The 14,698-nt window shown below is 37.3% G+C and overlaps 1 protein-coding gene across 4 annotated transcripts in view; it reads left to right on the plus strand.

The window, feature by feature from the left end:
* ATP10D (ATPase phospholipid transporting 10D (putative)) overlaps positions 1-14,698 on the plus strand; it is a 145,805-nt gene that overhangs the window by 54,595 nt on the left and 76,512 nt on the right. For all 4 annotated transcript variants that reach the window (XM_027544421.1, XM_027544422.1, XM_027544424.1 and 1 more), the window contains 2 exons: positions 7,976-8,180; positions 10,521-10,606. In XM_027544421.1, coding sequence (XP_027400222.1) covers positions 7,976-8,180; positions 10,521-10,606 — 291 coding nt within the window. The remainder of the gene's footprint in view (positions 1-7,975; positions 8,181-10,520; positions 10,607-14,698) is intronic.

Consider the following 14,698-nt stretch of genomic DNA (forward strand, 5'->3'; position numbering starts at 1 on the left):
CCATTCTTCTTTCTCAAGATCGCTTTGGCTATTCGAGGTTTTTTGTTTTTCCATACAAATTGTGAAATTATTTGTTCCAGCTCTGTGAAGAATACTGTTGGTAACTTGATAGGGATTGCGTTGAATCTATAAATTGCTTTGGGTAGTATACTCATTTTCACTATATTGATTCTTCCAATCCATGAACATGGTATATTTCTCCATCTATTAGTGTCCTCTTTGATTTCTTTCACCAGTGTTTTATAGTTTTTTATATATAGGTCTTTAGTTTCTTTAGGTAGATATATTCCTAAGTATTTTATTCTTTCCGTTGCAATGGTGAATGGAATTGTTTCCTTAATTTCTCTCTCTGTTTTCTCATTATTAGTGTATAGGAATGCAAGGGATTTCTGTGTGTTGATTTTATATCCTGCAACTTTACTATAGTCATTGATTATTTCTAGTAATTTTCTGGTGGAATCTTTAGGGTTTTCTATGTAGAGGATCATGTCATCTGCAAATAGTGAGAGTTTTACTTCTTCTTTTCCAATTTGGATTCCTTTTATTTCTTTTTCTGCTCTGATTGCTGTGGCTAAAACTTCCAAAACTATGTTGAATAGTAATGGTGAAAGTGGGCACCCTTGTCTTGTTCCTGACTTTAGAGGAAATGCTTTCAATTTTTCACCATTGAGGATAATGTTTGCTGTGGGTTTGTCATATATAGCTTTTATTATGTTGAGGTATGTTCCTTCTATTCCTGCTTTCTGGAGAGTTTTTATCATAAATGGATGTTGAATTTTGTCAAAGGCTTTCTCTGCATCTATTGAGATAATCATATGGTTTTTGTTTTTCAATTTGTTAATGTGGTGTATTACATTGATTGATTTGCGGATATTGAAGAATCCTTGCATCCCTGGGATAAAGCCCACTTGATCATGGTGTATGATCTTTTTAATGTGTTGTTGGATTCTGATTGCTAGAATTTTGTTAAGGATTTTTGCATCTATGTTCATCAGTGATATTGGCCTGTAGTTTTCTTTTTTTGTGGCATCTTTGTCAGGTTTTGGTATTAGGGTGATGGTGGCCTCATAGAATGAGTTTGGAAGTTTACCTTCCTCTGCAATTTTTTGGAAGAGTTTGAGCAGGATAGGTGTCAGCTCTTCTCTAAATTTTTGGTAGAATTCAGCTGTGAAGCCATCTGGACCAGGGCTTTTGTTTGCTGGAAGATTTTTGATTACAGTTTCAATTTCCATGCTTGTGATGGGTCTGTTAAGATTTTCTATTTCTTCCTGGTCTAGTTTTGGAAAGTTGTACTTTTCTAAGAATTTGTCCATTTCTTCCACGTTGTCCATTTTATTGGCATATAATTGTTGATAGTAGTCTCTTATGATCCTTTGTATTTCTGTGTTGTCTGTTGTGATCTCTCCATTTTCGTTTCTAATTTTGTTGATTTGATTTTTCTCCCTTTGTTTCTTGATGAGTCTGGCTAATGGTTTGTCAATTTTATTTATCCTTTCAAAGAACCAGCTTTTGGTTTTGTTGATTTTTGCTATGGTCTCTTTTGTTTCTTTTGCATTTATTTCTGCTCTAATTTTTAAGATTTCTTTCCTTCTACTAACCCTGGGGTTCTTCATTTCTTCCTTTTCTAGTTGCTTTAGGTGTAGAGTTAGGTTATTTATTTGACTTTTTTCTTGTTTCTTGAGGTGTGCCTGTATTGCTATGAACTTTCCCCTTAGGACTGCTTTTACCGTGTCCCACAGGTTTTGGGTTATTGTGTTTTCATTTTCATTCGTTTCTATGCAAATTTTGATTTCTTTTTTGATTTCTTCTGTGATTTGTTGGTTATTCAGCAGCGTGTTGTTCAGCCTCCATATGTTGGAATTTTTAATAGTTTTTCTCCTGTAATTGAGATCTAATCTTACTGCATTGTGGTCAGAAAAAATGCTTGGGATGATTTCTATTTTTTTGAATTTACCAAGGCTAGCTTTATGGCCCAGGATGTGATCTATCCTGGAGAAGGTTCCATGTGCGCTTGAGAAAAAGGTGAAATTCATTGTTTTGGGATGAAATGTCCTATATATATCAATTAGGTCTAACTGGTCTATTGTATCATTTAAAGTTTGTGTTTCCTTGTTAATTTTCTGTTTAGTTGATCTATCCATAGGTGTGAGTGGGGTATTAAAGTCTCCCACTATTATTGTGTTATTGTTAATTTCTCCTTTCATACTTGTTAGCATTTGTCTTACGTACTGTGGTGCTCCCGTGTTGGGTGCATATATATTTATAATTGTTATATCTTCTTCTTGGATTGATCCTTTGATCATTATGTAGTGACCTTCTTTGTCTCTTTTCACAGCCTTTGTTTTAAAGTCTATTTTATCTGATATGAGTATTGCTACTCCTGCTTTCTTTTGGTCCCTATTTGCATGGAAAATCTTTTTCCAGCCCTTCACTTTCAGTCTGTATGTGTCCCCTGTTTTGAGGTGGGTCTCCTGTAGACAACATATGTAGGGGTCTTGTTTTTGTATCCATTCAGCCAGTCTTTGTCTTTTGGTTGGGGCATTCAACCCATTTACGTTTAAGGTAATTACTGATAAGTATGATCCCGTTGCCATTTACTTTATTGTTTTGGGTTCGAGTTTATACACCGTTTTTGTGTTTCTTGTCTAGAGAATATCCTTTAGTATTTGTTGGAGAGCTGGTTTGGTGGTGCAGAATTCTCTCAGCTTTTGCTTGTCTGAAAAGCTTTTGATTTCTCCTTCATACTTGAATGAGATCCTTGCTGGGTACAATAATCTGGGCTGTAGGTTATTTTCTTTCATCATTTTAAGTATGTCTTGCCATTCCCTCCTGGCTTGAAGAGTTTCTATTGAAAGATCAGCTGTTATCCTTATGGGAATTCCCTTGTGTGTTATTTGTTGTTTTTCCCTTGCTGCTTTTAATATTTGTTCTTTGTGTTTGATCTTTGTTAATTTGATTAATATGTGTCTTGGGGTGTTTCTCCTTGGGTTTATCCTGTTTGGGACTCTCTGGGATTCTTGGACTTGGGTGATTATTTCCTTCCCCATTTTAGGGAAGTTTTCAACTATTATCTCCTCAAGTATTTTCTCATGGTCTTTCTTTTTGTCTTCTTCTTCTGGAACCCCTATTATTCGAATGTTGTAGCGTTTAATATTGTCCTGGAGGTCTCTGAGATTGTCCTCATTTCTTTTAATTCGTTTTTCTTTTATCCTCTCTGATTCATTTATTTCTACCATTCTATCTTCTAATTCACTAATCCTATCTTCTGCCTCTGTTAATCTACTATTTGTTGCCTCCAGAGTGTTTTTAATTTCATTTACTGCATTATTCATTATATATTGACTTTTTTTTATTTCTTCCAGGTCCTTGTTAAACCTTTCTAGCATCTTCTCAATCCTTGTCTCCAGGCTATTTATCTGTGATTCCATTTTAGTTTCAAGATTTTGGATCAATTTCACTATCATTATTCGGAATTCTTTATCAGGTAGATTCCCTATCTCTTCCTCTTTTGTTTGGTTTGGTGGGCATTTATCCTGTTCCTTTATCTGCTGAGTATTCCTCTGTCTCTTCATCTTGTTTAAATTGCTGAGTTTGGGGTGTCCTTTATGTATTCTGGCAGTTTGTGGAGTTCTCTTTATTGTGGCGTTTCCTCACTGTGTGTGGGTTTGTACAGGTGGCTTGTCAAGGTTTCCTGGTTAGGGAAGCTTGTGTCGGTGTTCTGGTGGGTGGAGCTGTATTTCTTCTCTCTGGAGTGCAATGAAATGTCCAGTAGTGAGTTATGAGATGTCTATAGTTTTGGGGTGACTTTGGGCAGCCTGTATCTTGAAGCTCAGGGCTGTGTTCCTTTGTTGCTGGAGAATTTGCTTGGTATGTCTTGCCCTGGGACTTATTGGCCCTTGTGTGGTGCTTGGTTTCAGTGTCGGTATGGAGGCATTTGATGAGCTCCTGTCAATTAATGTTCCTTGGAGTCAGGAGTTCCCTGGAGTCAGGGTTTGGACTTAAGTCTCCTGCTTCTGGTTATCGGTCTTATTTTTACAGTAGTTTCAAAACTTCTCCTTCTATACAGCACCATTGATAAAACGTCTACATTAAAGATGAAAAGTTTCTCTACGATGAGGGTCACTCAGAGAGGTTCACAGGGTTACATGGAGAAGAGAAGAGGGAGGAGGGAGTTAGAGGTGACCCAAATGAGATGAGGTGAATCAATAATGGAGAGAGTAGGGTAGCCAGTAGTCACTTCCTTATGTGCACTCCCCAACCAGACCACTCAGAGATGTTCACGGAGTCATACAGAGAAGAGAAGAAGGAGGAAGGTGACAGAGGTGGCCAGAAGGATAAAAGGGGGGAATGAAAAGGAGGGAGACAGATCCAGCCAGTAATCAGTTCCCTAAGTGTTCTCCACCGTCTGGAACACACAGAAATTCATAGAGTTGGGTAGAGTAGAGGGGTTAGGGAGGAGACACAGGCGACCTGGTGGAGAAAAAGGAGAGTCTAAAGGGAGAGAGAGCAGTCAAGCCAGTATTCTTGCTCCCTAGTGAAAAATGGGTCCTGAAGATTGGGTTCTTAAAGGTACAAAATTGATAACAAATACATAAAAGCAAGAATTAAAAATCTAGAGTAGAGTTTGGAATTTCAAAAATACAATGTTAAAGAAAAGAAGAAGGAAAAGAAAGAGAGAAAAAACGAACAAATAAAAACAAACAAGGTCGCGAAAATTGTAAAGAAAGTACAGGTACAAAATTGATAACTAATACCAAAAAGCAAAAATTAAAAATCTAGAGTAGAGTTTGGAATTTCAAAAATACAACGGTAAAAAAAAAAAAAAAAGAAGAAGAAGAAGAAGAAGAAGAAAAATAAAGAGAGAAAACAGACAAATGAAAACAAACAATGTCACAAAAATTATAAAGAAAATACAGGTACAAAATTGATATTATTCAGATATACAATGTTATATAGAAGAAGAAGAGAAAGAAACAAAGAAGAAGAAAAAAAGAAGTCACAGAAATTATATAAAAATAAACTATAGGTACAAAATTGATAACAAATACCGAAAAGCAAAAATTAAAAATCTAGAGTAGAGTTTAGAATTTCAAAAATACAATGTTAAAGAAAAGAAAAAAAGAAAAAAAAAAAAAAAAAAAAACAAGGTCAAAAAATTATAAAATATATACATATGAAGTTTGCTGAAGAAGAAAAAAATAGGGTCTTTTTTTTTTTTTTTTGCAAAGTAATAGGTTATAAAAGTGAAAATTAAAGGAACAATAGAGGACTTAAAAAAATTTTTTTTAATTAAAAAAAAAGAAAGAATGATCATAAAAATAATAAAAATATATCTAGGACTTTCTTGGTGGTGTTGTGTGTTCAGTTCATTTTTGGCTAGTTCCTTGGTCAGACTTATATTTCTCACGATCTATAGGCCCCTTCCTATGTAGTCCGTAGTAACCACAGGGTTTTGGTCTATTGCCTGTAGCTTCCAAGGCGTTTCCCTCTGTTATATCTTCTTCTGTTTGCTAGTCTCTTCAGTATCTGGTTTCCACCCTGACACAAAGGGGACGGTGGAGGACACTTTTTTTTTTTTTTTTAGGCTTACTTGTTCAGTCGCGCTGTGGGGAGGGAGGGAGGAATGCTGCAAACAAATAACACTGGCGTGGGCTCACAGTGCCTCAGCCACCCTGGGTCTGCCCCCGCTCACGGCGCGTGTAGCCTCCCTGTCCACACTGCTCGGACTCTAGGTTGTTCCGCCGGGAACAATCCGAGGCTGGCCCTGGGCTGCATGCACCTCCCAGGTCCAAGCCGCTCAGGTTCAGGCACTCGGGTAGTCCTCAGAGGCGCAGACTCAGTTGGGCCTGCGTTTTGTGCTCTTCCCAGGTCCGAGCAGCTCAGGTGATGAGGTGTTTGGCGAGCGCCAATGCTGCGACTTACCGCCTCGCTGCCACTCGGTTTTCTGGTTGTAACACCGGCGCACCTTCTCAGGCAGATGTTGACCGTCCAGACCCCCAAGAAGTTTTAGTTAGCAAAGAAGCCCGCTTACAGTTTTATAGATAATGTCTCTCTGGGGCTGCGATTGCCCCCTTCCGGCTCTGGCTGCCTGTCACCGGAGGGGGAAGGTCTGCAGCCGGCTATCTCTGTTCAGTCCTTTGTTCCGTGCGCGGGCCTGACGGTTTTAGGTTAGGACTGGCTTTTCGCGTGGTAGGTATCCCACAGTCTGGTTTGCTAACCCAAATTATTTCGCTCAGATAGCGCTCAGGGTATTCAGGTCAGATTCTTACTCTCAGCGATGCAGCCCGCACCGCGCCTCCCTGCCCAGCCCCCGCTTGCTAATGGCGGATGCAGGCGTCTGTGCTGCTTCTCCGCTGGGGGAGTTACCGTAGGGCTCGCAATCTGCGAGTTTTAATTGTTTATTTATTTTTCTCCCTGTTATGTTGCCCTCTGTGCTTCCAAAGCTCGGCACAGATTCGGCAGTGAGAAGGTTTCCTGGTGTTTGGAAACTTCTCTCTTTTTAAGATTCCCTTCCGGGGACGGAGCTCCGTCCCTCCCTCTTTTGTCTCTTTTTTTTTGTCTTTAATATTTTTTCCTACCTCCTTTCGAAGAGTTGGGTTGCTTTTCTGGGTGCCTGATGTCCTCTGCCGACATTCAGAAGTTGTTTTGTGGAATTTACTCGACGTTTAAATGCTCTTTTGATGAATTTGTGGGGGAGAAAGTGTTCTCCCCGTCCTACTCCTCCGCCATCTTGGCTCCTCCCTCCATATAGCTTTTAGAATATAGCTATCTCCTAAGCTTCTTGACAACAAATTTGAGTATTTAGCTCCATAATAGAAAATAAATCTTTACTTTAAAATAAGTGCCTTTTTATGACAAATACTAGTTCTTTACAGATACATGGGAGACAATAAGGAAATGAGACAGATCTTTTTAAGACCTTGTTGGAATCATTGGATGCGAAATGCTGCTTAACTAGTTACATGGTTTTCTATGATACAAACTTACTATTCTACTCTTAAGGAAAACGCTTTGTGGAATCCAATTCATGCCATTTTTTATGAAAAGCTGTAAAAACTTTGGTAAAACTTTAGCACAAAGCAAGAGATTTAAGGCAAATCAACCTCAATTAATGTGCCTTTCTTTTAAAAAGAATTGAATATATAGAATGAAAACCTGCACTTTCAAAAAGGGTTAAAAATTCTTATTTTCCTTTCTAGGGATCAGCTATAGCCAATTCAGAACTGTTTTAACCAGTATTTCTATTAAATGATAGTTAGGGGTGTTAATGGGGTTTCCCAGGTGGCTCAAGCAGTAAAGAATCCGCCTGCCAGTGCAGGAGATGCAGGAAACAGAGGTTCAATCCCTGCATCGGGAAGATCCCCTGGAAAAGGAAATGGCAACACACTCCAGTATGCTTGCCTGGGAAATGCTATGGACAGAGGAGTCTGGCAGGCTAAAGTCCATGGGGTCGCAAAGAGTTGGACTCAACTTAGTGACTGAATACATACACTGTGGGTGTTAATATGCTGGTATAATGATTTTTTAAATGTCTGGGTGTTTATTTTCTTTTGAGTTTATTTTACTCATCCTATCTACCAGATGAGAAGCTCTCCAAGAGCGGATAATGTATCTTGTGCACTTTTGGATCCTTGATACCTGACATGGAGAGCACGCAGGAAATGCTTCATTTATGAATAAACCCATCCAGTGTTAATTTTAATTTTATTCCAGAATTACTCAATTAACATAATGGTTCAAAATCTCACAGGAAAAAAAGAATTGAAAAACTTAGTAACTAAATTTTCAGATGAAGCAAGCTGTGGAATTTAAGTTTTACAAATTCTCTGGCTTCCCCTTTTAGCATTTAACAGATCACCCTAAATTTTTAAATCACTTTAAGTTATAAACTAAAATTAAAAAAAAAAAAAAACCATTATGTGAGTTTTGGGCTTGAGATTCTTTTTAAACTTTTTTTTTTTTTTTTCAATTTTAGGAAAGAGAAAAAATATGTGGACAGATGCTGGAAAGATGTTACTGTTGGGGACTTTATTCACCTTTCCTGTAATGAGGTCATTCCTGCAGATATGGTTTTACTCTTTTCCACTGATCCAGATGGAATCTGTCACATTGAGACTTCTGGTCTTGATGGAGAGAGCAATTTAAAACAGAAGCAGGTGGTTCGGAGATATGCAGAGCAGGTAAAAAATGTGTTCTCCATTGGTGATATTAACATTTTCTTTTCAGAAGATGACTGAGCTCATTTTCACATGTACAGATAAAGAGATGTTTCAAATATATTTTTACCTTTACAAAATAGAAGTCTCGAGGGCTTAATGTAATTCCAGATATCAGTAGAAGTGTGCCATATTTCATAGATAATAGGATATAATGACTTCGAAGTTCAGACATTTCATTCTGACAATCACATTTCTGGGAATTGAATTTACGAAACCTAACAGTTTTGGAAAATTCTTTTGTAATAGAAATGATCAACTTCTGTTTTTCTTAAGCTTCTATTTGTATGTTGTTTTATTGAAGCTGGAGATATCATTTGGTTATTGTTCCTAAAATCTGGTAATTACTTACGTATCAAGGCCTTTTAAGACTTTCATAACTTCTCATGCCACAGAGCTCTGACTCTTCACATACTGTGGAGAGGGAAATAAGAACTTTGAATTTATATTAACACAAGTTTGAGTAACATTCAAACAGTTCTGTCATTTAATTACTGTGTGGTTTTGGGGAGGTCACTTAAACACTTTATGCCTCAGTTTATTAAAGTGGAAATGATGACACCTCCCTCATAGCCTGTTGTGTGACAAAATGAAGAAATATATATAAAAACATCATGCAAAGTGCCTATCAGTTTTTCTTTCCTTTCTCTGGAAGCACTTAAAATGAGGTATTTTATTTTATTTTAATTTTATTTTATTTTTAAACTTTACAATATTGTATTAGTTTTGCCAAATATCGAAATGAATCTGCCACAGGTATACAAAATGAGGTATTTTAAAATATAACTTTTTTTTTTACTTGAACTACTATTAAGTCACGTTTCTTACAAACCAAAAATATTGTAACCTCATTATATCCTTTGGTAAATTTGATCTTGTCACTATAAGTCCATCTTTCTACCTATAGATTAATTTAGATCCTCTGATTGTTATGCCTCTCAACTTCCTGTCATTGTCACATTTGTAAGCATTTTCACACTTAAAACATTGGTAAAAATCCTCTACCACTTGGAAATTACATACCACTAAATACCTACTTTGAGGGGTGATACCAGTTGATTAATCAGCATACTTTACATTCAGTTAAGGGTAAGCTCTCCAGACTCTTATGGCCTCAATTATAATCCTGACTCTAAAAACCTTCTTGTTTTGAAACCTTTAGCAAATTATTGGTCCTCTTTGTGTGTATCTTTCCTCATCTGTTAATTAGGCCTAATTATAGTATCTAGTGAAGAAGAAAATAGTTAAGATGTTTAAAGGGCATAATATAGATTCTAACTCATTAGAAGAACTCAGTAAATATCAATTATTAGCAAGCCAAATCACACGATCATATGACTCATTTTTCAAATGTTTGCTGATACACATATCAATACTTTGAGATGTATCAGTAGCATTTATCTTATCCAAAAAACCATATAAAAAAAGGAAAGGATATAAGATTGATGTGGCTTGTTCTTAGTGAATCCATGCATTATACAAGCCATGCCTATTTTCTGTAAGACACTGTTTATTCACTTGTTGGTTTCATAAAGCATTTTAAAATTATTTTTTGACCTATTACAGAATTTTGTGACATCTATCTAGATTTAATTTTTTAAATAAAATTTGCTGAGATTAAATGCATGCATGCTCAGAGTACTTATATACAGTATGCATGCATGCTAAGTCACTTCAGTTGTGTCTGACTCTTTGTGACCCTATGGACTGTAGCCCGCCAGATTCTTCTGTCCATGGGGTTCTCCATGCAAGAATACTGGAGTGGGTTGCCATGCCCTCCTCCAGGGGATCTTCCCGAACACAGAGATTGAACCTGTACCTCTTATGTTTCCTACATTAGCAGGTGGGTTCTTTACCACTAGTGCCACCTGGGAAGCCTATATTACATGCATATGTGTGTGTGTGTGTGTATGTGTGTGTGTGTGTATATAGATATACACTTAATCTCAGAAACTACCTATATGTGTAAAGAACAATAAGAAAAGTATTTTCAGCTTTTCAGTGTCTTTCGGATAAAAGAGTGTGTTTTGTAGGAGAAGCTCCCTCCTGCAGGGAGTCCTGCATGAATTTCGGTGTACAGTTCAGCCATTCTTATCACCTGAAGATATTTATTAATGCTCTAGGACCATTCTCATCTTATCTATTCATTCATAATTATGTGTGTACTTTCCTTCATTTGGGCAATTTTTGACATATATTTTGTGACATGAATACCTTTTATCTTAGTGAAAGGATAAACACTTAAATCTCAAGATTTAACCTTTAATTTTTGTGTGGTAATTTTTGAAATATATATATTTTTAGGACTCTGAAGTTGATCCTGAGAAATTCTCCAGTAGGATAGAATGTGAAAGTCCAAACAATGACCTCAACAGATTCCGAGGCTTCCTGTGAGTGATACAAGACTTTTCCTTTGTGGGTGTGAGTGGAATTGTATGTTGCAGTTATATTTAACTAAAAAAAAAAACAAAACTTTTGTGTACTTATACCCAAGTTAAATCACTAAAGGCTGTAAGTTAAACCACCTACAAATTTGGCTTATTTTAATTATTTGATAAATATTTACCTATGTATATTTTTAAAACAACAACAAAATCTTGTTCTTAAAATAACCCTAGAATCTCTTTCAGTGATATATGAATGATTTACATGAGCTCCATGTTAAGCCCAAGACATCTTAGTTATTTGGAAGAAAGTGTTTGGACAGACATAGCAGCTTAAGTGACATAACAGGATGGTGTCCTTCTGTCCTATTAGAGTAGGTGGGCAACTCAGTTAGTAAAAGTTAGCCAATGACTTTGAAACACATTTAAAAAAAACTATGGGAATCCACAACAGCATCCATCTGGAGGCTTCCTATGGCATCTGTATCCCTTTCCAATGGAAGCTAGAATTTAGGGTCTTAACCTGATTTCTGGCTGGCTTCTGCCATTTAAGTGCTTTATTTTTTGATCCAAGTTACCGACTGTGGACCCTGGCTGATCCAGGGTGTTCGAAGCGGGGACGGTGTCGGCGAGGATCAGGATACAATAGCTTCAATTAGATATTAATTAGAGATGTAAAGAGTAATAGAATGAGGATAGCTCAGTAGGAAAATTCAGTGGAGAAAAGAGGCTGAGTAGCTTGGTTTACGCAGGAGACCAATAAAACTTCAAGACAAGAAGTTTGCACCACTTACGTAGGCCGCAGGCGTCCTTCCGTTCTCCCCAAGGAGAGGAGACACTGAGGCCTCCCCGGTCGGATCTTTGAAGCCCAGGCATAATTAGTAAGCATGGCAGGTTCCGCGCTCCAGATGGAGACTCAGCCAGAGTGAGAGAGAGAGAGACATGGGGAGACCAGTATTTCGAGAAACTGATCCCAATTCTTTATTTTCCATGGTCTACTTTTATACACTGAGATGTTATGCAAAAGTCACGGGGGGTCAGCAGTCCTGACTTTTATCAAAGTCAGGTGCTTCATACAAATGTATACAGAGGTCTTAGGGGTGTTACATCATCTTCTGGCCAGGGGGCCTGCTGACAATTTATGACCCTCTCCTTGTGACAGCGGTCAGTCAACCAGGACACTTATTTCTCCAGGGGTGATTATTCTTAAAACAGACGTCACCCAAATAAAGTTACATTCCTATAGGGTAAGGGTATAGTGGGTTTTAATTAAGGAAAGAATTTACTTAGCCTAAGGTCTAACGTGATTAATATCAAAGGTTAATACTTATTTCTTCTATATATTCATTAATGTGTATAAGGGCAGGAGATGTGGAGACTTAGCAACAAACATTGGCTAAACAAATGAAAAACCCTTCACCAATACAATTTCTAATCAGCCCATTATACTAATAGTTTTCTAACTTTTCTAAGAAACCTGTTTTTAGAAGGCTTAAAGCATCTTGTGCCTCTCACGGTTGGGAGGTTGTGAGCAATCACATGTGGCCGGACAAGCCTGTCAGGCAGGCCAGAGAACCTTCAGAGGAGTTTGTAGGTTAAAACACTCTTGTCACACCCAGGAGTTTTTATTAACTGGAGCTCTAGATTAACTCCTTCTCCGAAAGAGGTGGTGGGGGACAGCCCCCCGTAAAGTCAGAGGTGTAGGTGAGAGCACAAAGTAGTAAAGTAGGCAGGCTCTGGTTATGGGGGTAGATGCTCGAAGATTTCCAGGGGGACTCCTGAGGCTCGATCCCGCCTTTGCGTATGTCGAGCCTCCTTCCTCGTGACCTTTGCCACGGGCGAAGTACCTCACTCTGGCCCCCAACCACTGACTCTTTTTATCCTTCCTAATGTTTAAGAGAAGTCAGTTAGACCTACTTCATAGTGATGATCTTATAAGAAGATGGCAGAGAAAAAAAAAAGTTCCTAAATCATCTTTTGACACCAGAATCATCCTGATACCAAAAGAATACAGAAACATTTAAAGGAAGGTGTATAGCCCTCGTGATCATAGATGCAAAAAATTTATACAGATTAATAGCAAAGCAAACCCAACAATATATGAAGAGGAAAGTAATAATGACTCAGTAGGACTTACACCAAAAATGCAGTGTTGGATAACATTAGAGGATCAAACAATGTAATTTATAATATTAGCAAACCGTAATTAACAAATGGAAAAGAAAAACCAGGTGAGAATCTCCTGGACATAGAAAAACTTTGACAAAATCTAACTTCCATTTTTGCAAACTGAAAATATAAGGAAATTTTCTCTTCTTATTGACGGGCATCTATAAACACCACACAGCTAGCATCATGCTTAGTGTGTTGTGTGCTGAGTTGCTCAGTCGTGCCCGACTGTTTCTGAAGCCATGGACTGTAACCTGCCAGGCTCCTCTATCCATGGGAATTCTCCAGGCAAGAATACTGGAGTGGTGAATAGTGAAGGACTAAACATCTTTCCCCTAAGATCAAGAACAAGACATGAATATTATCTCTTACCACTTTTATTCAAGGAGCTCCTAGCTAATGTAAAGAAAACGAAATAAAAGCAGTAAGTGATAAAGCAGTAAAACTGTCTTTTATTCATTGATGAGATGATGGTCTTTGTAGAAAACGTGATGAAATCTATTAAAAAGCAACTGGAATTAATAGTTTAGCAGTGTTGTAGGAAATAAGATCAATATAAAAATATTAATGTATTTATGTACATACCAAAGAACATTCAGATATCAAAACTTTTTAAAAAATCAATTTACAATAGCATCAGAAAAAATACTTAAGAATAAACCAGACAAAAGATATGAAAGACCTACATATTGAAAACCACTGAACATGGTTGAGATAAACTAAAGATGTAACTAAATGGAGAGATATTTGTTGTTCATGCATTAAAACTCAGTGTTGTCAGTTTTTCTCCCAAAATTGATCTGTAGATTCAGTGTAATCCCAATTGAAATTCCAACAAAGTTTTTTATTTTTGAAAGTGAAAGCTGCTCAGTCATGTCCGATTCTTTGCTACCCCATGGACTATATACTCCATGGAATTCTCCTGGCCAGAATACTGGAGTGGTAGCCATTCCCTTTTCCAGGGGATCTTCCCAACCCAGGGATCGAACCTAGGTCTCCCACATTGCAGGTGGATTCTTTACCAGCTGAGACACATGGGAAGCCTAAGAATTCTGGAGTGGATAGCCTATCCCTCTCCAGGGGGTCTCCCTAACTCGGGAATCAAACCGGGGTCTCCTGCATTGCAGGCAATTCTTTACCAACTGAGCTATCCAAGAAGCCCACCCCCATCCTTTTTTAAATTTCATTTTTGGAAACTGGCAAGTTTATTCTAAAAATTTATATGGAGATAGAATCATCTAACTAAAACAACTTTGAAAAAGAAGAACAGATGTGGAGGGCTAAGACCACCAAATTTTGTTTTTGACATAATGATAGACCAGTAGGTCAATGGAGTAGATTAGAGTCCAGAAATTGGTCCAGACATTTATGGGCAGCAGGATTTTTACAAAGATGAAAAAGCGGTTTAGTGGAGAAAGGTTAGTTGTTTCAACAAATGCTGCAACAATTACACATACATATTAAAAAAAATAAACTTCAACACAGACCTCTCACCACCAAGATTAATCACCAAGATTAACTAAAAATGGATCCTGTACTTCAGTGTAAACCTGAAATTATAATACTCCTAGAAGGGAACATAGGGGAAATATTTGGTATCTTGTGTTAGTCAAAGATTTCTTAGATATAACTCCAAAAGTGCAGTTCATAAAAGGACAAAAATAATTAAATAACTTTGTCAGTATTAGAAACTTATTCTTTTCAAATGACACTGCTAAATGAATGAAAACGTAAGTTTTCATTCAAACTGGAAGAAAATAGCTTGCAGTGTGTATATCTCATGTAGGACTTGTGTTCAGAATATATGTCTTTATTATTAAATAAAATCTTTATTATTTGCTTATTGTTCAATAAGCAAATGAACAGTACAGTTTTTAAATGATCGAAAATATTGGACACTTCACCAAAGACAATACATGAACTTTAGAT

This window comes from Bos indicus x Bos taurus, chromosome 6, assembly GCF_003369695.1.
Source record: "Bos indicus x Bos taurus breed Angus x Brahman F1 hybrid chromosome 6, Bos_hybrid_MaternalHap_v2.0, whole genome shotgun sequence".
NCBI lineage: Eukaryota > Metazoa > Chordata > Mammalia > Artiodactyla > Bovidae > Bos > Bos indicus x Bos taurus.